The sequence below is a fragment of the Sycon ciliatum genome, chromosome 1 (assembly GCF_964019385.1).
Source record: "Sycon ciliatum chromosome 1, ocSycCili1.1, whole genome shotgun sequence".
Classification (NCBI taxonomy): domain Eukaryota; kingdom Metazoa; phylum Porifera; class Calcarea; order Leucosolenida; family Sycettidae; genus Sycon; species Sycon ciliatum.
In genome coordinates, this window is record NC_088643.1 from 21,350,364 (window position 1) to 21,376,689 (window position 26,326).

Sequence of the window (26,326 nt, forward strand, 5' to 3'; positions counted from 1 at the left end):
ATACTGCGCGTAGCTGCATGTCTGCACCCCTCACGTACACAGTGTTGTCCCACTCGCCGAGTACAATGCATCACCAATTCACCATCCATTGCCACACACAGTAGTGTTATACTCCGCACAGCAGAAAGTACGCGACAAGCTGCAATGCCGCTACAAGTACAAGTAGCACATAATTGGCCAGTACAGACTTCGCTTGCAATACCTTGCAGCCTTATACATCAAATTGTGAACATAATAATATTATTGGGTTTACAGTTTGAGGGAATTGTAGCTTCATGTTTTCTTTTCGAATTTCAGAAAACCGGATTGTGAAAATATGAAACTGAAATCATTGAATGCTTCGGGGCGTAACTGAAAAAGAAAAGAGGACAATCCCGTCAGGGAGTAGTAAATACTGTAAATCAACAATTTTTGGCCGGTGAGAAACTTTGGCCGATATCGAAATGAAACTTTTGGCCGTCATTAAACTTTGGCCGATTAGGGTTTTCAACAAAGAAATCGATCAGTAGTTGGTGCTCTCACATGCATCCACGCATCATTTGCCTCTATGACAAACTTTGGCCGGCGATTTACTTTGGCCGGTTGTTACCCAGCGGCGAAATCAGCAAAATTAAATCGCCAGCGAAAATTAGTTGATTTACAGTACCCATGTACTATGTAAAAAAGTCTTTAGTACTCACTGGTTGCCATACTTGACAGGTGCTTGACAGGTCCTTGCCTGCTAACACTCAGCAGTGTTCATGGTACTGCCAACAGTTACATAGACCAGCTACATGTACATAAATATGACTGCATGCATACTATAACAGCTGGCATTGCTCGAAGGGCAGTGTGATGCGCTGAGACCAGAGCGGACCACGGGTGACGGTACAGGCGTGCAAACAAAGAGCAATAATCAACTAGGGGAATGGCAGTAACTAGAAAAGAAAGTTAGTAGCATACGCAGGACAGCAGCAGCAGCAGTAGCAGTAGTAAATACTATTGGTATGAGGAGAGTACTAGACTAGAGATACCTGCAATGGCAGCCACCAACACAGCGCCCACAATGGTGGTACACGAGGAGCCACGCGGTGCAACTTTGCCTGCATCAGCACTCCCCTGGCCACCAGTGGCGGCAGCAGCAGCAGATTGCCTGTCCTTGCTGGCAGCCCGCGAGCCAATTATCTTCAGCGCTTCCGCTTGCGAAGATGGCATGGACTCCGGTCGCACAAAACTGTCGTCTTTCAGTGAGGTGCCAAGCATGTCACTAACACGCTGAGCGCATGCCGACACCAGCTCACCAGGGAAGAGGTAATCACACACTGCAATCGGACTGGCCGAGTCGATGACACCAAAACAGCGCTCGGGACAGATGAGCACCTGCTGCTGCCGCGGCTTTGCCGTCGCGGTCTTTTCCTTTTTCTCCGTTCCGTCTGACGCCTGTGCTGCACCGTCCTCGTTCATATCCTGTGCATCCTCCGACAGTAGGTGTAGCCGTGTGGTGATACTGCGCAGTACGTCCAGCTTCAACAGGTCCACCGCTTCCCGGAACGTCGCCTTGTCGTGCACGTAGGACCGCGCGCAGATGTTGCCGCGCACCCGCAGGCAGTCAGAGCAGCTGCGCACCTCGATGGCATCGTCGACGTCCGCACCACCACCACCGCCGCCACTCCACAGCTCTAGCTGAATGGTCGGCGAGTGTACAGCGGCACCTCGGCCAGAGGACCGCGCCACCAGTGGCTCGTCCAGCTTGCGAAACAGCCGTCCACGATCGGAAACAACAGCAGCGGCTGCGCTGTTAAGCTGTGCTGTTACTTGTTTCATGTTGCTTAGGACTTGAGCCGATGGTGACGAGCCATGCGCGGACGCCTCCGTGAAGATGGTCTCATCCAGTGCATACGTACAGGACACCTGCGCCCAGCTACGCAAAAACGACTGATACTTGAGCTCGGCCGGCTTGAGTGTTGCCTGCCGGTCCTGGACATCCAGCGTGCGGCAAACGGTCTTCTTCGTGGAGGAGCAGATCTGAATTATGACTGCACTTGCAGAGTGCGCCGAGGCTAGGCTAGTTTTGGCACTCCACTGGCACACCGAGCGATCCAGCGAGTGCGAGTTGCAGAGTTCATACGCCAGCTGGCGCACCTGGCCCTGCAAGCGCTGTGCCGTGCTCGGTGCAGCATACAGGAATAGCCCGATGATCTCGAACCCACTTGGCAGCATTCGCTCCACCTTCGCCGACCAAACAAAGGAGAGAAAAACCAAAACACATGTACAGGAAGCAGTTCATACTGATCATTTCCTCCGTCTTCACTATGATCAAGTAATTTCAAGCATCCGTGGTTCATGTTTGTGTACGAATACAGCTGTATTACACTGATGAGGAGAGCAATGGCTCTTGCCAAGTGAAAAAATAGAGGCAAGTTTGTTGCTTTTCTTGCCTAATTACTAGCAAGTACATCACTATTCACTAGGCGGAAAGACAGGCAGAGAAAATCCTCAGGAAACTATGTTGTATCCATGTTGTATCCATTACGTGCCGGAGTGTGTGTTTGTTTCTGTGTGTGTGTGTGTGTGCGCACGTCTTTGCACGCAGTGCGTACGGACACACCATTGTAGTATGCGTATACTGTTCACTGTGCTCCACCCATGGAGGTGACATAAGACCATAGAACCCAGAAAATTATGCTCATGTCAACACTGGGCTGGATTGGGAATCTCTGCTCTGCTGGGTTCGAGGTCTATGCAATATGTGAAAGACATGCCCCCCCCCCCCCCCCCCAAACCCAATAACAGCTATTAGACCAGGGACGGCATACAGTGTGGGCATAAATTAGCCCAGCTTCAATGCCAAGGGCGACTGTACCGGGTAGCCCGAGAGTGACACCCATGTCGGCTCGCGCTTCGTCTACCCGTACCATTTCCTTGGACGGGGCGTCACACACGGTACGACGGGTGCACGGTCGTACCACTGTTCGTCCGAGGGATGGTCCGTCCAGTTTACCCAAAAAAGCAATAAACCTTCATGTGATCACGCATTTGTAATAATGGCACATACTGCAAGCCACCCAATGTTCGTGCCACTAAATTTTTGGGATCTGTCAGAACTAGCGATTTTACAAGGGCAAATGTCCGCGGAGCACTATGGCCACACACAGACACCCACTGTTGACATTTGATTTCACAATTCGCGTTACTCTTCTCGTGAAATTAGCGAACACTAATATGGCACTAATATGGCACTCCTGCACTGCAACCCACAGCCTCCCGTCCCAGGATGTCCTGTTTGCTTCATTCATTCGAGTATCCGCCTGATCTCCAAGTTTTAGACTAGTGGTGTGCACGGGTAGTCGGCTACCCGTGAGGACTTCGGGTAGACGGGTACAGAATAGTACCCGAAAACCCGAAGTCGCAGATGACATGTAGGTCTACATTGCATGTGTACAAATTCATGTACTCCGCATGTCTACCCAGTGTAAGAGAAGGAGTGCATTGTGGTGTTACCATGGAAACATTACCCGATCGGGTACCTGTGCTACCCGTGGAAAACTACCCGAACGGTCCGGAACCCGAAGAAAATACTACCCGACTCAGCCCTATTTTAGACGCATAAACTCCAGTTCCGTATGAATGTAGGTTTCAAATCACAAGGAGAGTGTGGTGTGTGATTTTATGCAGTGCGCAGGTTGTGGCTGCATGATGTAATGAAGGCAGCGCGCCACACATCAGGCCCATAGAAAGTGATCACAGCTGCATATTATTCTTGGTTACAGACTCTTACAAGTGCCTGTCAGCGGTGGCCTGCCTTGAAGTCAAACAAGTGCGGGTCTGGGGTCCCGGGGATGGACTAAGTCAGAATATGAACGAAGCTGTGCACGGAACTACCTGGCCTTGTTGAACACTTGTGCCTGCGTGACTTCACCCTGCTACATGCACTTTCTCTCACTTACATGCTCAGTTACAGCTCAATCACTTCGCTGGCAAACTTGCCGCCGAGAATAAAACCATCATCTCACTTTCACCACCGGCATCTGTCTTGCCATGCACTCTATACCTGGTCTTGCCAGCTGTCACCTTCACTTCCTTCTCCCTGTCTACTTCTAAAGAGACTTTCAACACAAACGTTTACTTCCAAAGTAGTATCTACATGTACATGCACTGTATTTTCCGGAGTAAAAGCCTCATCCCCCATTTTTTTGCCACGAAATACAGACATCTACCCTATTCATCACGATCATTGGAGAATAAGCCGCACCCCTCTTTTTTTGGGGTGAATTTTTGAGTGTTCAAAGTTCGGCTTATACTCCGGAAAATATTGTACCAGTCAGTGAGTGTACAGAGTGCTGTGCTGTGCGGTTTGAACCACAAGAGTGGGGAAGGCAGTGCGATGGACCAGACCTGAGTGACGCTGCCAATGCCTTTGCCTCAAATAACTAGAATCGACTTGACCCAGTTTCGCAAGTTAGGAGCAGTCAAGTTACTTAGTTCATGTAGTCTACATTGTACCCACTAGCGGCCCTTGTGAGGCCAATTCAAAAAAAGTTCAGGGGAAGTTTTCCTTTGACCCCCTCCGAACCACTGCCCCTTTCGGTCGTCCCACTTCATATCACCCTGTGAGTGTGAATCGTACAGTGATGCACCTGTAACTGTAAGATCATTCTACTTCACTGCATAGCAAGAACCTATGCTGCGCTGTACACTTGAACATGACGCTACTACGATGACTGGTTGTCTTCTACAGTACATGATTGTACAACGTGTACATGTACAGTCTGTATCGGCTATAGCGTACCCTTTTGATTTCCGTGATTTTATCACTATAACCGATGCATCACTATATGCGATACGATCGTTTTTTAGTTTTTTTCGATCGACACATGAAAGGCAAGGAAATACTTCCAGCATGGCGTTTTGACAAATGAGCATACTGCATAGTTGACAGTGCCCGCATTTCCATACAAAATTCTGTTAGTACATGTACATGGATCACTATAAAAATAAGCAACGTGAAGAAAGTAAAAAAAATAGGGCCTTTGATATTATTGCTACATGTTTTTTTAAATTAAAGTTATCACTATAGCCGATAAGAATATAGTGTGTTATGCATGTTTTGATTCTTTGTTGCCATCCTAATATCCGATATATCATAACATCCGATAATATTGGTTATAGTGATATTTTTACTGGATAAAATACGTTTTGCTTTTGATATTTCGTACCAATATCACTGTAGCCGATATATTCTTATATCCGGTCACTCTATAGCCGATACAGACTGTACTAGCTTTAATACTGGGTTATGTGTACTCCTGATTTCCTCGATCTCCTGGTTTTTTGAATGTTGTACAAATGCATGGATGTTACAACGAGATAAATACCAAGATTACACCACACCTACCTGCGTAGCATGTTCTAAAGCCCAGTCAACAGACGGAACTTCTTCATTCGTGCCATCGGCAGGAGTGGGCACAAGAAGTGAAATGTAGTCCTTTGTTCCAGCTCTTTGCCCGATGACTAAGCCCAATTGCGAGCTCCGAACAGTTCCGAAAAGGCCCTGAATTCGCTCGCGGACCGTTTCCTCTGCAACTAACGACCGACCCATACTGAAGTCCGAAGGCGATGTAATGATGCGCAGGATAGGGAAGATCACAACATGCAACAGAGCTAAACAATGAAAAGACAATTTTCAATTTCTCAAGACGTATGATGTACGAAGCTAAAAAATTGAAACAGCAAAAAAACAGTGTAAAATGTAATGACTCAGCTAAATATCGTGCATGAGTCATGTAAAAACTGTCTGTTGCGCTTGTACTCTGCTGCACTCTTTTTTATGCTGTAAAAGCTGTGTGCATGCAGCCGTCACTGCATCATTTTACATGCGTCTGTCAGCGATCTTGCACTTGCAAGCTTGATCGATGCCGTTGTGTACGTGTGGCAAGCACGCATTGCGTGCTCAGCGGCCTCGGATCGCAGTTTCCGGGATGCAGAATCTTGCACAGGATCGAACAGTGACAGATTTTGGTTTTGTGGCTTCACTTATCTTTGTGGGTACTTTGTAAGCAAACCTGGGTTCTGGCTCGGCTTGCCCTGTTGATTTCCTTTTTGGCAGCAACGTGGCTCTCTGCCTTGCCGTTGTTCAGCTCGTTTGTTTGCTCCATTTTCTTGCCGGCTACCACACAAGGCAGTAGTAGAATTTGGACAATCCTTCCTCAACAAAAGGAAGAGTGAAAAACTTGAAGTTAATTTGGAGCTGAGATGAAAGTGTGTCAGCTTCTGCCTGTAGTTGTCGATTTGTGGTCTTCCGATGGGACAAGATCTTAGCGCAGCCCTCTGTCGCATCTCTACCCGGACAAACTGACAGGGTGTGGTTGTAGCTGGCAACATGGACTCCAAGTCCAAGTGTGGGCGCATAGATCTGGACAAAACAAGAGAGAAGCTGCTGGCACTTTCCGCTCAGGTGCAAGGCTTGACGTTGAATTTTAGTCCACCGTCCCCTGAAGTTCCACAGAAGCCAGATGGACTGGGTATGGGATCCCTTTCAAAAAAGAGTGCTGTACCATCACACAGGCGTGCCTGCAGCGGCGGTTCACTGGTGGATCTGGGGATCAATCTAAAAAGAAATAGTTTTGAAGCTAGATCTCCACTGTCATTTGACTCGGCCACACTGCATCCGACGGCTGCACTTCAACGACCCACTTCCAGTCTTTCATTCAGTAACTTGAGTGAGATTAGCAGAACTAGCCCAACCCTGGACTTCCGGCGGCCGAGAAGGAGCTTGGATCGGGAATCAACGCGCTCCACGTCCACGGAGAGCCTCTTCGAGGGCTGTATCAACGAGCAGCGGCAACTGGCCAAGTACCTGACCGTGAGTGGGGCCCAGTATCCCGCCGAGCTGCACGACCTGGAGCGTCACGGGCACCTGGGCCACGGCGTGAGCGGCCTAGTGGTGCGCATGCTGCACCGTCCGTCCCAGACCATGATGGCCGTCAAGGTGATGCAGCGGAACGGCAACGACGAGGACCAGAAGCGCGTACTGATGGACCTGTACGTCACCATGCACCTGACCGACTGCCCGCACATCGTCACCTCGTACGGTGCCATCATACAGGCGGACGAGGCGTACATCTGCATGGAGCTGATGAGCACGTGCCTGGACAAGCTCATGAAAACGCACAAGCGGCCATTCCCGGAGCCAATCTGTGGTAAAGTGGCGGTGGCCGTCGTCAATGCCCTCAACTACCTCAAGCAGAAGCACGACATAATCCACCGCGACATCAAGCCGTCTAACATACTGCTGGACGCAACAAGGGGCGTTTTCAAGATCTGCGACTTTGGCATCAGCGGGCACCTGGTGAACTCTCAGGCATGCACGCGCGATGCCGGTTGCACGGCGTACATGGCACCGGAACGGTTTATGCCGGCAACTGCGTCCAAGTATGATGTCCGTGCCGACGTATGGAGTATGGGAGTGACGCTCGTCGAACTGGCCACTGCACAGTTCCCCTACTCGAATTGCCGCTCGCAGTTTGAGGTTTTGACGCGGATCCTGGATGATCCGTCGCCTAGGCTTCCTGAAGACGCTGGCTTCTCCTCGCTTTTTCATCTTTTTATTGACCAGTGCCTTGCGAAGGACGTGGACCAGCGTCCGCGTTTCCGCGACCTGCGCAACCATGACTTTATCGTGTACAACGAGACAGCAAACACTGACGTGTGTGGCTGGTACAAGGCCCTCACTGCAACGTGACAAAGGATGTGTGGAGCGATAGCATGCGTATAAAAGATCATCCGTTGACGCACCCGTACCGTCCGCACTGTACATAGTTTATGTGTGAGCTGCTGCGCTTGCAAACCCCCCTCTCTCTCTCTCTCGTCCGTCCGTCGTCAATATCGACTATCTCCGAAAGCGCGATGTGGCTGCTGCATCACTTCTAGCTGTGATGCGCATTGTCTTGCAGCGCCGTGTTCCGTTGTGACCTGCATCGCTAACGGCTTCCCTCTTCTGCTGTACTTACTCCCCGGTCTTCTGCCTTGCTTCCCAGTTTTTTAATTGCTGCTGCTGCCTGTAGTTTGCCAGCAGTGCACTTTCCTTGATGTATCGTAACCCCTATTTTTACCCTCACCATTTTCAGTACTTTCTGCAGTGCATCATTATTCTCCGCTCTCTTCCCAAAGACGGCATTTTACAGACGTTTTACACTCTAGTTTCTTCATATTTATATACTGCTCGTCGTTCTGGCACAGGGCACTTTGATGTCCTGTCTTGATGCCAGCTCAGCTATGTAACACAGACATGTGTCGCGGATTTCACTTAACTTGCCAGTTGTGTGTGTGTGTGTGTGTGTGTGTGTATATGTGTGTGTGTGTGTGTGTGTGTGTGTGTGTGTGTGTGTGCGTGTGTGCTATCATCTCCACTGGAGATGGAGCGTCAAAGGTCAAGGTGCGTGTGTGTGTGTGTGTGTGTGTTCAGCGAGGTACTAATCAGCATGGAGTTTGAAAATTGCTAGTGATGTACGCGTGAGGGTTCTGCATTTCCTGAGTTGAAGCGCCTGTCTATAGATGGCGGAGGACTATATTGTAGGCATGCAGAGTGATTTCATGCAAGTACCTGAAGTGGATTTGCGGGGCATGCTCTCTTGGTGCTACACATCGAACTGGCCTACCATTTTGTTGGACATGAGCATGCTGCTACAAACAAAACTTCTAGCTGGGAAATTCCTGTGCACTCACGTGACGCATTCCTCCACAAAAGGGGTAACGCCATACATGTACTGAAACATGAGAAGCTTTCGCTAGAGATTATGAATTTCGTTGTTTTCACGACCATCACATATTCTTACATACCCTTCTGTTATGTATATTACCAAGGGTGCGTTTGGTTGGTAAGATCTAGAACAGGATCGAACAGCTGGTGCACATGGAGCAGCCTCATGCCAACCAAACGGTACTCCAGAAACAGAGCACATTTTCGTGGAAAAATGTGTGAAACTTGAAAATGTGTATGGGTCACCATGGTCACTTTGTACGGTACAACGAGTCCAACCTAAAAGCGTATGCACGTGATCATTTGGGACCAAAATCGGTGTTCCCGCCAGGTTTCACTGTGAAAAAGTGAAACTGCTCGGTCTGCTCCGGCCTCGAGGCCGGAGCAAGCAGAACATGTTCTGGCCGACCCAGAACAGGTGCAGTCCCAACCAAACGCGCTGTTCTGGTGAATCCTGTTCTAGTTCGTACCAACCAAACGCGCCCCAAGAGTTCATGGAGGTTATGAACTCTTGATATTAGAGAGGTTAAGTTACACGTTTTTTGCCCTTTTTCAAAACGCGGTGCAAATCTCATGTTACGTGTAATTTTTAGAGGTTAAGTTATACGTGCGACGTGACGTGAAATTTTGCCTGGCAGGATTCGGGTTTAGTAGTTCGCACAAATATCAAATCTTCCAACAAACTCGATAAATTTCCATAAAATTCCGGAAACTCACACAAATTCGGTCGGGATAACCAAGCGAAACGTCCAAAAACTCACGTCATGAACTTACGTGCGGGACAGTCAACTCACGTAAAACACGTCAAATTTTACGTGAGTTTTTTCACTTTTTGACGTAAAAGTTCACGGACGTAAGACTTTTACGTGAAACTTAACCTCTCTATTACTCGTGTTTGGCCTGTTCTGTTCCTTCATCGTTACTTTCCTGTTTTTTTTTTGTTCCTCTTTTGTGTTTTGTTTTGTTTGTTTTTGTTTCGTTCTCCCCTCTCATTTTTGTACGGACACGTGGCACAGTTTGGCATATGCGAATATGTGGGTTGCCATTGTGCGGAAATGCATATAATAATAATAATCATCACATACTCGCAAAAGTAAATCGCCGCGAACTGCTCTGTGTACATTGACGGTAGACTGTACCAGGGAGCCCTACACTACAGACAGTGTAGGGCTGGCCCCCTGGACTGTACAAGATCCGAATGAAGAGTTTCTTATCGTGGTCCAGTGCAATCATTGAAAACGCAAAAAAATTGCACGCCGCGAAAGTTGATGACTTTACTAGTAACTGCACTGGATCATGACCCATGAGCCTCAATCTCCACTAAATTTGGATTGCCCCACTAAATTTGGACTACCTCCACTAATCCAGCTTTGAAATTACACTGGCAAGAGTCCATAAACTGTTTGTTATGCACTCTTGCTACCGGTAATGGTGACACACACACACACACACACACACACACACACACACACACACACACACACACACACACACACACACACACACACACACACACACACACACACACACACACACACACACACACACACACACACACACACACACACACATGCACATGCACACGTGATACATTATAGTAACTTACATGTACTGGATGATGTGAATAAGTGAAAATGAGGCCAGCCTAATTCACCAAATTATAATCATTCCTCATAAATCTACGCACAGCAGCTACGCGAAGGCAACAACAACAGACCAAATTCTTTCCGTAACTCTGCGCAGCAGGTACAGTACATGATAAATCAGGGCATGGTGTGATACTGGATAAAAACAGACAACATAAAAACAGTCTCAGCCATGAACTTAACAATAGCATTACAGCGTAAATACATGTACAGCATAGCTAGATTACGAATGACATTCCTGCAATATTCTACTGGTTGCTGTCAGCAAGATTGACTGGGCAACTTTATTGTTATTATGATTATGTGACCAAATGTAAAGCTTGAATTTCAGGGTGATAAGTCAGCAATTAGTACTAGTAATCATGGTAATGAAGTAAGATGAAGATGAGCTTTGAAGTGTCATCTAGACACACGGATATGCACGCATGAGTGTATGGGTGCACAGACACACAAATGCACACACAGATACACACACACACTTTCATGTGAACACACAGACACACATATACAGACACATACACAGACACATACACACAGGTAGACAGACAGACAGACAGACAGACAGACAGACAGACAGACAGACAGACAGGCACACACACACACACACACACACACACACACACACACACACACACACACACACACACACACACACACAGGAAATCACTATTGGCTCAGTCGCATGAAAAACCCATGCCGCGAGTCCGTCTTCCACGATGGTTGGTAGCGGTGATAGAAATCTAGAATGCACTCATCGCCCTTGAAGCCAAATTTCTGGAACAGCAGCATGGCAGGATTGGTTGCGGAAACATGCAGTGTCACATCTTTACCAATCCAAGTCTGTAAAAGGGTCAACAGCAAGAAATACAAGTACATGGGGAAATCATCTAATGAGTATACAAACACTCTTATACTTGTACCAGTCTAGCGAGAGCGCCCCACCTTGATTTCACAGCCAGGGAAAGGAAAATCGTATGGCAGAGTGCAACAAAGTATGTACGGTGTGAGAACCTTAGTGTACTGAGGTCACGCTTAGCATGTTTTCGTGTGGAGCTCAAAGGTAAACTGAGTTTGGATTGACTGCACAGCGTACGATGTGTGTACAAGGTACGTGCCGTATGACCTTCAGACAGGACACCACCTCCACAGCACGACCACGAAAGGACAAGTAACAGTTTGTTGGTGGGGCGCTCTGGCGGTACTTTACAGTAGTAGGTTCTGCCACTTGAAATCCGATCCGACACTGTGAATACAATCGCAAATCGCACACTAAAATCGGCGCCAACGTTTTCTGGCTTACAGTACCCATCAGGAGTTGCACACTCCTGGGAATCATGGACATGTTACATGCACACTCTTCCCTCCTAATTCTAAATGGACAATCAGCGAAAAAGACAACAAAAATCAGAACTGTCCACTCTCGGGGATGTTGGAGAGGACTCGGTGCAGGAGTCACTTCATACCTGAATCAGATGGTATAAGAGGAAGGTACCGATGCCCGCGTTGCGCCACTCCGGATGGACGAGCAGAAAGGAGATGTAGGCTTCGTTCTCCTTGACATCCGGGGTCATGAAGGCGCAGCCGATCACCAGTTTGCTGTACAGCAAAAGGCAGTGTGAGGTACACAGAGTGACATAGGACAGTGTGAGGTACACATAGTGACATAGGACAGTGTGAGGTACACATAGTGACATAGGACGCATTTACAAACACGGTGCATTTACGGGCTTCAACAGACAGTACATTCAGCGTGGTGGTAATAGCCTGTGAGAAAAATGACTGTCACCTGGCTGCGCAGCATGCCAGAGTTTTGCGGCAAACATCACATGAAGCACCTTTACAACATCACATGAAGCACCTCTACAACATCACATGAAGCACCTCTACAACATCACATGAAGCACCTCTACAACATCACATGAAGCACAACACAATACTATGGTATTGTTCCATGAGAAGCTGGATGCAATCTATCATAACGGAGAATTTGAGAGAAGAGAAAGCCGGGGGGAAGTATGGTTGTAACAGGCCACACACACACAAACAAAGTGCACAGCTGTTCATTTGAAATGAACTAGCAATTGCAACAGAGAAAATACGCTCTTTTGGGGTGATTTACACAAAATGTGGTGCAGATTTACTATACTACAGTTGTGCGATGAGATCTGATCATATAAGTTGCATAGTGGTAAGTGCAGTGATATTCCTGGTGCTGTGATGCAAGTGCCGAGCTGTGCGACGCAACACAACACGATCCGCGCCTACTAAACGAGGGTTAGGCTTCCTCCAGTGTAACTGTACAAGGGAGATGCCAGCAATGAACTCACCCGTATAGCACAACAATACTGAAGTCGGGATACTGGAGACACTCCGTTACTGCATGTGATAACACAGCACAACAGCATGCGTTCATGGTAGGTAGAGAGAATATACAGGTTGTTGGAGTTTCACTTGGATCCTTTTGAAATTTGTACAAATACAAGACCTCATTGAGCCTAGGCTAGGGATCGAGTTCATGTTTGCCTCCTGGGCGCAATGCTTGAGTGCGTTTCTTTCTTTGCATCATCATTTTATGCGGTCAATAAGAACACGCTTCCGAGAACATACAGCCAGTGACAAACGATCAACACACCACGGTAGTACAGCAGCAACACGTGACTATCACGAAATTCAAATGAGCTCAGTCACCAGACTTCAGAATTGTAGAGTGCAAGACAATAGAATTGACCCCTCTGGATCTCTCCCACCAGGTGAAAGCCAGTTATAAAGCAAGGGCTATAACCAACACTGTGTGCGAACTAAGCAAGATCAACCACTGATGCGACTGCTAGCCATTGTTCAACACACATATACACCTACATTATACACATACCGCATTATCTCCATTATAAGCCCAGCGCTTATATTTTTTCCACCAGTCCGGACCCCGGGCTTATAAGTTACTAGAGACTGGGCTTCTACAAGAGACTGGGCTTATAATTTTTCAACCACCTGGTACATGCACATTGCTTATTATTTTTCATTATATCAGTAGCACAAAGTTTCCCAGCAGGTACCAGGACTGCAGTTTTGTGCTTCCTGGTACACTGAGAGAATCTGAACTTTAGATCTCGGGGATCACAGACTTTTACCACAGCAATCAGCATGTGTTTATGTGATGTGTGACGTCAAACATGCATGGACATGATCCATGCAGTTCTCCATTATAAACCCTGCGCTTATATTGGAGACTGCGCAGCCCTATTGGAGTGCGCTTATAATAGAGACTGGGCTTCGACAAGAGACTGCGCTTGTAATAAAGATAATACGGTATGTGTATATACGCACACCCACACACACCTACACATACACACATGCCTGCAAAGAAGCACGCCAAACATGAATGCAGCAACACCAAGCATAGTGGGAAAGCAACAAACCCTAACATAATAACAGCAGCAGCAGCAGCAGCAGCAGCAGTAGCAGTAGCAGCAGCAGCAGCAGCAGCAGCAGCAACAACCATGATAACACAAGCACAACCTTACAATCAATGCCAGGCCAGAAGAAGTGACTGCAGAGCGAGTTCACTGCCGGGATGTGATGCGGCCGCACGTAGCAATAATCAATCGGGACTTTCTTGCGCTGTGTTCGTTCAGCTACAGGCCTGCATAGTAAACCAATCAAAGAATTTCCAAACGTCACAACAGCCACTAGCAGTGCTTTAGCAGGGTTCTCAAGTGTGCAAAAACGTCTCGAATAGAAAGGCGACTATGGTGCGGCTTGGAACTTACAGCTTTGCGTTAGTTTTCGCCATCAGTTCCTCAAGCAGTTTAACTCGCAGTGGCCGAGTCTCGTGGTCTCGACGAATGAACGGCTTCAGGTATCTGGCAGATGACAAGAAAGACAGTAGAAGAGCTCATGATATGCACAAAGTGTTATTACAGTGAAACCTAGAATTGCTGCTGCTTACCCTTCATTAAAAACTTAGAGTACCCCGGATTTTACATACTATTCTCTTTTTTTTGCATGATGGAAGCAAAAAAGCAAAGTTATTCTCACCTTGCTGTAAACGGGCTGACAAAGGGCTCCTGCCGAGAGAGATCCAGACAGCCAGTGAGTCGATATGCGAAAGGCACGGAAACGGCAGGATCCATGCATTCCGATTCTGGTAACACAATCTGCAGTGCCATGCAAGATGCAAGACACACACACACACACACACACACACACACACACACACACACACACACACACACACACACACACACAAACACACAGACACACAGACACAGACACACACACAGACACACACATGCGGTGTAACAAAGATAAACACAATGCGGAACACAGACACAGACACACAAAGACACAGATACACATACATACACAAGGTGTAACACAGACACAGACACAGACACAGACACATACAGACAGACAGACAGACAGACACACACACAAGATGAAGCACAGAAACACACATGATGTAAAACACATACACACACACAAACACACGCAGGCAGGCACACACACACAGGCAGGCACACACACACACACACATACACACACACACACATACACACACACACACACACACACACACACACACACACACACACACACACACAAGGTATAACACAGATACAGCATACACAATGCGTACAGATACAGAAGACACAGAAAGACACAGAAAGACAGAGACAGACAGACATACAGGCACACACACACAAGAACGTACCCTGAAGCGGTCGAGAAGTTCGTGAGCTCCGAGGCCTCTGGCATGCAGTGGTTTCTGCGAGTACACCAGGGGCATCAACAAACAACAACACAGAATTGAGAGTGGCGGCAAGCACAGCAGCATGTCCTGCAGCAACATTCCTGCAAGGATCCTGCAGAAATAGCGAGAGCAGAAGAGCCTGCAATGCAGGTGATGGCAAGCCGAGACGCATTGCATGCATTCCAGTGAACGTGCACAATGACACAGGACATGACTTGTGTTGTCTGGGACAACTGCATTGAAAATCAGCACCAGCACTATCCTGCGCGCCTAAAGTTCACTTCTCAAAGCAGAAAGCCAGAATACAATGGAGTTGATCACACCTTCATCAATAAGGCCGTGGTAAAAAATAACGCTGATTCTCAGGTCATGAGCCTGTGAAAATCGGTGCGAGCGAGCGATTTTTTAAATTTCATTTCCCACAATTTTTTTATTTCCAAAGATAGGGTCACACATATGTACATGGTCACATGTTCATATTCAGGCCAGGGAGTAGAAAAATACCGGTATTTTACTGCTCCCTGATTCATGCACACGTCGAGTCTCACTAGCACTGCCATGTACATGTACATGTAGCTGTATACAAACAGTGCAGTGCGTACTAGTACACAGCATGCCAGGACTAGTCGACTGTACAGTGCAGCCGTATTTGTACATGTACATCATGCATGGAGGGCCGGCCAATGCGCGCATATGCATGCATATGCATGCATAGAATTAAAAAAGCAGAGGGCAAAACCACCACGGCAGTCAGAATGCTGTCCGATACCAGCTCTAAGGGTGTCTTGTCACTCGACGACAAGATCAACGGGCAAACAGTCAGGGACATTCTGACCGCCAAACATCCGCTGGCAGAAGACCTGCAAGATAGTGCAGCAATCACAGGTGTCCCACCCCCACCTCCCCATCCAATCATGTTCTCCGCCATCACCAGGGATGTCGTGAAGCAGGCTGTACTCAACACCACTGGAGCAGCGGGGCCTTCTGGTATGGATGCAGTGGGCTGGCGACAAATCTGCACGTCATTCGGCTCGTCCTCTGACGACCTGTGCGATGCCCTAGCACTATGTGCACGCCGATTAGCATTGTGCCCTGCTGATCCAGCGTCATTGGAGGCCTACAATGCCTGCCGGCTCATTCCCCTAGATAAACAACCAGGTGTGCGCCCTATTGGCGTTGGGGAAGTTGTGCGCCGCGTACTAGGGAAAACCATCTTGACAGTTGTCGGTCCAGCCATTGAACAAGCAGTCGGCTCTCTCCAACTCTGTGCCGGCCAACAGTGTGGCATCGAAGCTGCAATTCATGCCATCAAGGCCACATTCACAAATGACGACACGGAAGCCGTTCTACTTGCCGATGCCTCAAATGCCTTCAATTGCATTAACCGTGCTGCATGTCTCGCAAACATCCGCCACCTCTGCCCGGAGTTCTCAACTACCGTCATCAACTCCTACCGCTCCCCATCCTAGTTCTTCGTCGGAGGCGAAACACTTCTGTCTTGCAAAGGTACCACCCAAGGCGATCATCTCGCCATGGCCATGTATGCACTTGGAACGGTACCCCTCATACAAAGAGCCAAGTCCAGCGGTGCCCTTCAAGCCTGGTTCGCAGACGACTCAACAGCGGGTGGCAAGCTGCGGACGCTGCGCACGTGGTGGTCTATCCTGGAGGAAGAGGGGCCAGCTTTCGGCTACTTCATCAACGCCAAGAAGTCCATTCTTCTTACAAAACCAGACCATGCTGACCTAGCAGCCGAGCTTTTTGGTGACACCAACGTGGACATCTGGGTTGACGGCTGTCGTCATCTAGGCGCAGTTCTGGGCACCCCACAGTACTGTGGGGGTTTTGTTCGATCGAAAGTCCAGGAGTGGTGCGCAGAGTTTACAGTCTTAGCCCAGTATGCTGTCACCCAGCCCCAAGCAGCTCCAAGCAGCCCCAAGCAGCATTTGGACAGGGCCTGCGGCACAAATGGGCCTTCATAGCCTGCACCGTGCCCGACACCGCGCACTTGCTAGCTCCGTTGGAGGACACGATCCGTGCGAAGCTCATTCCCGCCATCACCCACCGACCTCCTCCAGGTGATCTTGAAAGGTCCATCCTAGCTCTACCCTGCAGAGACGGAGGTTTGGGGCTCATCATCCCGACCTCCCTGTCAGTTCAGCATCGTGACTCCAAAGCTATCACACACGCCCTCGTAGAGCGTTTCCTGCGTCAGGATGAATCCCTTGACGGCATCCCGCACGAGACAAGAAAAGTGAAGGCAGATGCTTCATCACAAGCCCGCCGTGCACGCATGGACCACGCCAAGTCCATCAAGGATAGCTGCCCTCCCGCCACGCTTCGGGTGCTGGAACTGGCATCAGAGAAGGGAGCCTCTAGTTGGCTTACCTGCCGCCCGCTCCGTCGCTATGGTTTTGTCCTCCACAAACAAGCTTGTGTGGGGTGTTGGCGGCACAAACTACGCCATTGCACAATGAGCTTATAGCCTTATACAGACGTCCACTTTTCAGAAGTGATCTTGATGCGTGATTTTGCCCTTTGCCCCAACTCATTAGTACTTGATCCTGGCAAAACTCAAACAACATCAAGTGGTTGAAATTCAGATGTTCGAACACCAGTGATCGTCAATCCTTAAGTCAAGATTCGGCTGCAACGCTACAGGAGGTGCGCATCTTTAGAGGAAGGTAAATTTTAAATCACAATTGAGTGCTGGCCGAAGACATGGAGAAACGCAATGCACATGTAGCAGCTTATCATGGAAGGAAGTGACACTTTCAGCTTTCAAGTCCCATCTGCGTGATCTCACCGGTAATGCCTTTGCCGTTGGTTCTTGAGACTGAGGAGTTGCCTGAGGTGCCAATGCCAATGCCTAGAGTACACAAGAACAAGAACAACAACAATATTAACAACAACAATAACAACAGCAGCAGCAGATAAGCAAAGGACATCAGGCTCAATGATCAAGGAACCGCTCATTCCCACTGCCACCGACAACGTAACAAACACCCTATGCACTTACCATTTCACTGGGTGTCATCTCCTCTGGCATGACAGATATCTTCTGAGCAGTCAGGAGAGCCTCATCCACATTGAGTAACGGCAATCCTAAATCACGCTTTCGCTGGAGGCGCAGAAAAGGTAACAGGTCAACAAAGAGACAAATGAGACTGCAATGTCTACAAGCTGAGGCAGCAAAACTCTACAAGCTGAGGGAGAGAGACTCTACAAGCTGAGGGAGAAAGACAGAGGCAGCAAGACAACATGGTGTGTGTGTGTGTGTGTGTGTGTGTGTGTGTGTGTGTGTGTGTGTGTGAGAGAGAGAGAGAGAGAGAGAGAGAGAGAGAGAGAGAGAGAGAGAGAGAGAGAGAGAGGAAGAGACAGAAAGAAAGAGATAAAAATAGGACACGGAAAGCCGCAAGGGAACACAGCCTCACAGAGTAGACAACCTCAGCATTAACCAGCAATAGGTAATCAACTATATACACAATGTGGATACCTTACTTGTCTGAGACGAAGCTTGGCCACAAGTCGCCGTGCCTTCACGTTTCGCCTCGTAGCCAGTTCATATTGAGTTGTGAGCAGGTTGAGAAGATGACGCTCCTGATGGGGGAATAATGATGATGGACTGGACATAACAGGAATCAAGAAAGAAAGAGAGAGAGAGAGAGAGAGAGAGAGAGAGAGACAAAAACAAAACAGGTAAACCTTTGCGATCTGGAATCGTTCGATACTTTCGCGACAGGTGTGAAACTGCAAATAAGCCGGCGTGAAACATAGAATTGTACCAATGAAAATAATCGCAAAAATGTCCAGGTGCAAATTGGTCTCTGTACACTTATCAAGAACGAAAAACGGCACAAACGTTTTCCGGTTTACAGTAAGCGCTTCGGCCCGTGATGCCGAAAAAGCGGTACTAGGATAGCACACACAAGACGAAACAAAGTTGCAACACATGACAACTAGTGACAGTGCCACAGAGAGTCAGTCAATCATAGTCATTTTCATGTACAGCTGTAGATGTACACGCTACGTGCTGCATGTGCGCACTGTACCGGTACTTATTTCGGGCAGTACGTTTATCGGGCTCGACTTGACTTCAACAGACGGAGTCAAAAGAATGAAGGAGGTATTTATTTCGGGCAGGTACATATTTACGGACTTTTACGGTAGTCAAGAGGTCTCTTTAAAAAGAAAGAAAGATGGTTCTTACTTGGCTGCAACAACCTGTCTGGGGAGAATAGCCTCCAACGGACAAGTCTGAGCCGTAGGTGATGTGGCTTGGCTCGTGCTGGAGAGAAGCTGAAGACGTTCCGAGGCCAGACGCGGGTAATCGAGGCTGTTGCGATCGTCCAGAGGATCTACAATGGGCCCAGTCAGCAGCACACACGCACACAGTCCACAGTCAGGGTACCGGAATGGCATTTGTAACATAGATCTATTTCCTGCCTTGTGTACGATGACAGCAATGTGGTGTAAACAATTTTTTTGATCATGCCACAAAGGACAACAGCTCAGCCCCTCCTCCCCCCAACACCAGTATTGAGACAGGCACAGGACCCCAAAGCATGCACATACGGGAAAGACAATACAAAGACCCTGCACGCACAACCCAAGACTGGCTCGGGCAACTCCAGAAGTGCATGTTCCGCGCAGCTAGCTTATCCTACAGCAGTGGTAAATGAACAGTAACATGACCTTTAGACATGATCAAGTAAAGCACGGTGACGCATTGCCAGCGAACTGGTGTCCGGATACAGAACATGACAATGGCCAGGCCCACTCACCGATCAAGGGCGATGCAAAGCCGGTTGATGGCAAGCTGGCTGCAACAGACGACGGGCCCGTAACGCCCTGCACAGTGAGAAGAGCATGTAACACACATAACACATCACATGCCACACCAGAATGCAATCAGTCTAGTTCTGGTGATGCGTGAGTGGTCTAAGTTTCAAAGTATAGCGTAACTCACATAGGACGTTCTCTGATAAGACATACTCTTGCTTAGTATAGCATGGGTGTATCAGTCCATACTGAAGTACAGTGAAACCTGTCTAATACGACCGGTCAAGGGGCCTTCAAAACGTGGTCTCTGCTACCAGGTGGTCTCCTTATCCAGGGTCATTTGACTGGAAATAACATCCCTTGGTCCTGGTTGCAGTGGTCTTCTAGGACAGGTGGTCGCCTTATCCGAGTGGTCGCCTTGACATGTTCTACTGTATGTCGGGATAAGTACCTCGGATACTGAATAGTACATGTAAGCAGACTTTCCTGCTGCTCATGGGGGTACATGGGAGGTACATGGGGCTACACAGGGGTACATGGGGCTACACGGGGGTACATGGGGCTACACGGGGGTACATGGGACTACATGGGGTACATGGGGGTACAGGGGGATACATGGGGCTACATGACATGGGGGTACATGGGGGTACATCGCATCAGAGTTCCACTGTAACTCAGCCCAACTCAAGCAGTGGTTTGACTTACTGCACTACGGTCATAGTCCCCTGCGTCCGTGGCACGCAGCTGTCGCTTAGCGTGATCGCCATCGCTTTCCGCGTGTTTCCTCTTCTTTGTGGATGAGACTTTAGCTGAGCGAGGATAACAGGTACAGACGAGATAAACATACTTGTACATTCTAGACATTTCTTACTAGTACTTGGGATACCCAGAACGCCTATGGCCTTCCCAATACAATAGAATACAATGTCATGTACATCAGTCTTAGAACAGCAGGATTGCATGATTGTCATACGTACATTTCTTTCGGAGCCTATCTACTCCTCTCTGAACACACACATACACACACACACACACACACACACACACACACACACACACACACACACACACACACACACACACACACACACACACACACACACACACACACTACCACAGTCATAACTGCTACTTCATGCAGTACCGTAAACAGGCATAGCTCATATAATAATAATAATAATATCCTTATTAGGATGACCCAGAGTCTTGTCGCCTATCACGGGGTTCACCGTTTTGAAGGATGTACTCATGGTGTGTGTGTGCACATCCACCAGAGGTACCTGTTCATACTTCATACTAGTTCATAGCCGATTGATTGTGCACCTGCTCAACTGCATAATAACCCTATGCCCAATCCTATGACACACACTGGGAGTGTAATATGTGGTCATGCAAATTCCCTCTCCAAACGATATACACTGCTTGTACATGCACGCACTCACAGACAAGTTCAAGCTTGAACTCTGGCGCCTTCACCTCGGTCAGAGACCACCAGCCAGACTCGGTGAGCTCCTTGACGCCACTGCGGAAGATGTGCGGTGCATTCACGGACAGCACACCGGCAACAGTGTTGTGCCATGCGTTTGTTACCTTCCTGCACACAGACACAAAATACATGTACACAAGCCAGGGATGACTGAAATGAGAGATGCAGATGTTTATACTCAAACCCAGGACACTAAGAATGCTGAGGCAGAGCTGTACACAGCCGATAGCTCGCACATAAAGGGTTGTCTGAGGCAGAGCTGTACGGTCGGCCACACATATATGGTTGTCTTCGGAGCACATCAGGGTTTAATACACTCTGAGTCACAACAAATTGTTATCCAACTTTCCATTATAAGAATGCTATGTCATTGCGCATCGAGCACTCTGCGGGCCAGGACGTAGATAGCCCAAGCTACTGAACACACATCTACACTACAAGGACACCGGGATACAAACCGCAGCAGCAGCACACAGACTCACAACACAAAGTAAAGAGATCTGACCAAGCAGGTTTAATTAAGACACGGCTTGACCACTAATCGATGAAACACACCAGTGTGCCCCCCCCCCCCCCCCCCCCCACGACCACATGCCATGACTGCCATACACCAACCCATTCACACATGTATTCACCTGTTTGCTGGCTGGCTCTCGCTCATGTACTCACAGCCACTCACCTCTCAGGAAGAAGGATGCTCCAGTTTTGCTGGACGTACTCGCAGATCTCGTCCCGCCAGCGGAAAAAGCCATGGCTGTGCCTGTTCCCAATCCGTATCAAGTTGTACAGAGCCAAGTGAAGAACGGTCACCCTGCGAACGCCGAGCAACGCAACAGAAATATGTTGAGCCACCACACACCAATGATCTAGTTTGAAGTACTACTTCAGTAGTAGTAGTGCACCTTTGCAGCATATTGCCGCCGGCTGTGCGGACACGGGCAGAGGAGTGACTTCGGATATCCGTGCCGGTGAGCCAATTAGGTAACGGTTTCTTGTCAAGCTTTTGTGTTCAATCTTACATTTAAATTGAGTGTTTTATCTATTTCCGAATTTGGGCTGTCTTTTTGCTTTGGTTCTTACTTCATGGTTTCACGCCATTGGCGTTGTGAATAAACCTGTTCTCAAGTAGTGCACGAGTACATAACCAAGGGTGGGTGCTTTGGTCTAAAACTTAAATTATTGCGAACTGAACCAGTTGAGACCTCAAAGACAACTTGGCCAAACCTTGAGTGGCATTCTATACTAAAAAGGTCTAGCGTAAGTGCGGGTATGCGTCTATTTACTTCGACAGTACCTAGGATACCGGTCTATGAGGTATGTGCAAAGAAAAACCATGGGATAAATATTAGAACTTAATATGTTTTCCTGAAGATTGGCCTGGCCTGAATAATCGGATACAACTATTTGTTATTGTAGTCGAGAGACCGTTTGGGTAGTGGTGTATATTTGTGTGAGAGATAAAGTGGCTACAGTGGAGTCTACACACGCTGAGGAGAGTGCAATCAGTTTGAGGTAATGAAAAAGAAAAAGTCAGAAGAAAAAATTAGAACAATCATTAGGAGAGTAGTTCAACAGGGCTGCTGCATCTCACTACAGACCAGGCACCGATGACAATGGCAAAGCTCAGTTACACTGCACTACACGGTGATCGATCGCCACAGCCAATAGCATAAACAAGTACAATCGACTCCATTTATAACGAGCTCGCATAATATTATAGTGAATTTCGTGACATAGTGAACCTGTGTCCACGTCCCTGTTCGAACCCATACAAAACTGACCCTTTGTAGCGAACAGTTTTTGTTTATAACAAGCTATACGAGTCGTATCTTGTAGGGCTGAATGTAAACCAAGTGCACTCATACGGTCATGGGCCGCATGCCTGTCATGACGTGTTGCTTGCACAGTCTGAATGTATTTCTGGCATAAAAGTAAAAGAACTTCGGCTACAAAGAACTAATTCTCCTGCACAATGGTGTTCGTTAGAGTCGACTGCACAACAGCTCAAGTGCTCCTACCAGCTCAGGTTTTGTCGCACGACGAGCTCATCCCCGGACGAGCATTTAGCACAGGTGAAGTTGAAGAACACGTCGCCGTACGGCAGTCGAGCTGGAACTGATGCACGGAGACAGGCTGCATGCAGAAGCACAGAATAGCGAGAATTCGTCAATTTAAGGGCCATTCAGGATAAGTATGTTATCCCGTAATTCCAAACTTTTTTACTGCCAACAAACAAAGCGTATGAAAGAGAAGTTAGTAGTTCAAGTTACCATTCATAATTAGGATTAAGCAGAGCACAAATCATTCATGGAAGAATACGCACGCACGCACACACACACACACACACGCGCGCGCGCGCACGCACACACACACACATCTTGGCAGCAATTGAACTTCGCCTATACATGCATTTTTAGAGGTTTGGAAATTTCCCAGCCAACACAGGCATATACCTGAAGAGGTTGCATTCGACCATATTATTCGTAGTGGCCATCAGCCGTAATACAGCGATACTAGAGATGGGTCTACACTTGTGCGCATGCAATGCTAGCGAAAGCAGAACACGGGTAACCGGTGGGTCACGTGAAAAAAAAAGAGAAGAAGAAAAAGGAGCAAAGCAGTCGTACACGGGCAGCAGTGCAAGATGCAAGGACTTACCAACGTGGAAGAACTGACGGCAGAGACGACACTGGAACGAGTCACTGAGAGGGGGCACATCCAGCACACACGGAGAATGCAGAACAAAGTAAGGCTATCTAGAAGTACAGCAAGCGGCATAGCCAAGGTCTCGGTAGTGTACGCACGCCTATTCTTACAAAACCGAAGGTACTCCATTACGGCACCTGCACATTCGGTTTGCTCATTTCCCCTGGAAACAACAAAGAGTCGACCACATTCCAATCCTTGGCTCTCTCTCTCTCTCATGCCGGCCAACATCACATGGTGACTCGGCTCATCTAAAGACAAACCGCATGGCGCAGCATGGCAAGTGAACAGCCATTATGATAGGAATGCTGCCATGCTCCCCATCTGTTCAGGTCCTGTCGCATTCACAGATGCATGGATGGACACTTGCTAACATTCCCAGAAATGCTTCTGGGAGAGACCGATGTATGCAATGAAACTAGTTCTCAATAAAATGCAGAAAACCAGTGAGTGAGGGAGGGGGGATTAAATGTTTTTTCTTTCCCTTTCATGGTACATACTGCTACGCAGATAGGCATGGAACAATCATCAAGGTGCAATCTGGTGTACGACTAGTGTGATACATCAGAGTAGTAGCAGTGGACCCATTCTCTGCATGTGCGTGGCGTTTGTCCAGGCTTGGTGAAACTGCAAATGCCCTCGCCGATCAGAGTCGAAGTGACTGCTGCAATTAATTAATCTGAATGAATGTGCCCCGTGAATGTTTTACTGAATACCGTAAGGTTATGTCCGAAAAGCAGCCAAAAATATCAGGGGTCAGTACTCTCCCATGCAGAAGCCCTGTATTTTCACCTTTGAGCACAACTGTGTGCACAAAGCACTGAACATGTGCTTCTAAATTGACTAAAAGCACTCATGCATTACAAAATTCATGAGAACTGCTGGGCGCCGTGTTGGTTACTATGGCAACGAAGCGAATTTTCTTCTTATTTTGGGCGATAGTCTGAATTCTCTGAAAAATTTGCTGATAGGAACAATTCGCACCATGTGACCAGGCTTAAGCGGGATTCACAGAAGCTTTTTGCGATGCGACAGACGCGAAACCGGGAAAACCCCAAATCGCAGCCTTGTCGCACCCCACGCAACTGGGCCATCGCAGAAGTTGAGCTTGGTTCAACTTTTGCGATGCGATGCGACAAGCGATTTGGCGTACGATTTTGACCTTTTCTACAGCAAAGTTGTACAAAGGTTCAATAGTTGCCTATAAATTTGTACAAGTTGTATCAAACCGCGCGAATATCATGGTGACGTAACCAAATCAGCAAGAGGTTGTCGCATCACTGACTTCTTCTGTGAATGGTATTTCGCGAGTTCGCATCGCACGCGTCCGTCACAGATCGCGTCGCATCGCAAAAAAGCTTCTGTGAATCCCGCTTTAGCGGTAAAAGTTGTCAGATTTTGGGCGAAAATTATTTGGCAGCATTGCGTGTAGGGTTTTTTGTTTGTTTGTACATTTCAACACAATCATCGGTTGTTTTTGTTTGCACAGTGGCTTTCGGCATGGCAATGTACTTCCTTGGTACTTTTCAATAGCACAATTTTGGTGTCAGCGTATAAGCCCATGCCTGCAAATAAGCCCATGTTCTTGCATAAGCGCACCGAAATGTCCTTGCAAAACAGATAAGCCCATGGGTTTATCCGCGGGATTCTACGGTAGTCAATTACCTAATGCTAGTGAAGGTACTCCTGTAGAGATTTCTTGTATTTAATTTTTTTTTAAATGTCTCTTGGACAAGGGATTAGATTCACAGATAAAAATCATCTACACAGATAACTGGGCTCGATTCTAGAGTGGCTTACTCTGTTTTGGCTCCCAGGCAATAACAGGTTTTATCATCAGAGCTCATGTTTCATCCTTGAACAAACTCAACACGAGAGCAGGCCGATACCCAAGAAATACGACGCATTCGCATATCTCGCAGTTGAAAACAATACAGTCGTCACTGTGCTAAGACACAAGTACATACTAAACTGGGACACACATTTTGTGAGCAATTGTTAGTTTCAGACTTGTCTGACAAAGCTAAAGACTTGAGTAAAGTACATGTACTACTAGATCTTCGAAGGCCAATTATTATTATTATTTTCGAGTTTTAGTTTTTGGATTTTTGAAGTGTCGAGTCGAGTCGTGTTGCATTTACCATCGTTGCCTTGGCACTCCCGTACGAACGGGGGCGCGTGGCTTCGGCGTCATCACGTGCATTTGTGGGCACTGG

The 26,326-nt window shown here is 47.8% G+C and overlaps 3 protein-coding genes across 3 annotated transcripts; 1 reads left to right on the plus strand and 2 right to left on the minus strand.

Moving 5' to 3' along the window:
* Positions 1-84: 84 nt before the first annotated feature.
* On the minus strand, positions 85-5,721 carry LOC135817830 (protein odr-4 homolog). Its single transcript, XM_065331111.1, has 2 exons — positions 5,375-5,721; positions 85-2,208 (listed from the first exon to the last, which is right to left on the minus strand). The coding sequence occupies exons 1-2, from the start codon at positions 5,576-5,578 to the stop codon at positions 979-981; spliced, it is 1,434 nt and encodes a 477-aa protein (XP_065187183.1). The 5' UTR covers positions 5,579-5,721; the 3' UTR covers positions 85-978.
* Positions 5,722-5,889: 168 nt separating this feature from the next.
* Positions 5,890-8,283, plus strand: LOC135817840 (dual specificity mitogen-activated protein kinase kinase 7-like). Its single transcript, XM_065331122.1, has one exon. The coding sequence runs from the start codon at positions 6,359-6,361 to the stop codon at positions 7,718-7,720; it is 1,362 nt and encodes a 453-aa protein (XP_065187194.1). The 5' UTR covers positions 5,890-6,358; the 3' UTR covers positions 7,721-8,283.
* A 2,042-nt stretch (positions 8,284-10,325) lies between these two features.
* Positions 10,326-26,198, minus strand: LOC135817851 (cysteine-rich protein 2-binding protein-like). The gene is made up of 18 exons (XM_065331129.1): positions 25,911-26,198; positions 24,063-24,106; positions 23,423-23,537; positions 22,084-22,215; positions 21,361-21,512; positions 20,624-20,727; positions 19,921-19,987; positions 19,347-19,494; positions 18,638-18,761; positions 18,156-18,257; positions 17,943-18,005; positions 15,098-15,151; positions 14,422-14,540; positions 14,154-14,246; positions 13,908-14,026; positions 12,711-12,759; positions 11,847-11,979; positions 10,326-11,223 (listed from the first exon to the last, which is right to left on the minus strand). The coding sequence occupies exons 1-18, from the start codon at positions 25,955-25,957 to the stop codon at positions 11,050-11,052; spliced, it is 1,839 nt and encodes a 612-aa protein (XP_065187201.1). The 5' UTR covers positions 25,958-26,198; the 3' UTR covers positions 10,326-11,049.
* Positions 26,199-26,326: the final 128 nt, after the last annotated feature.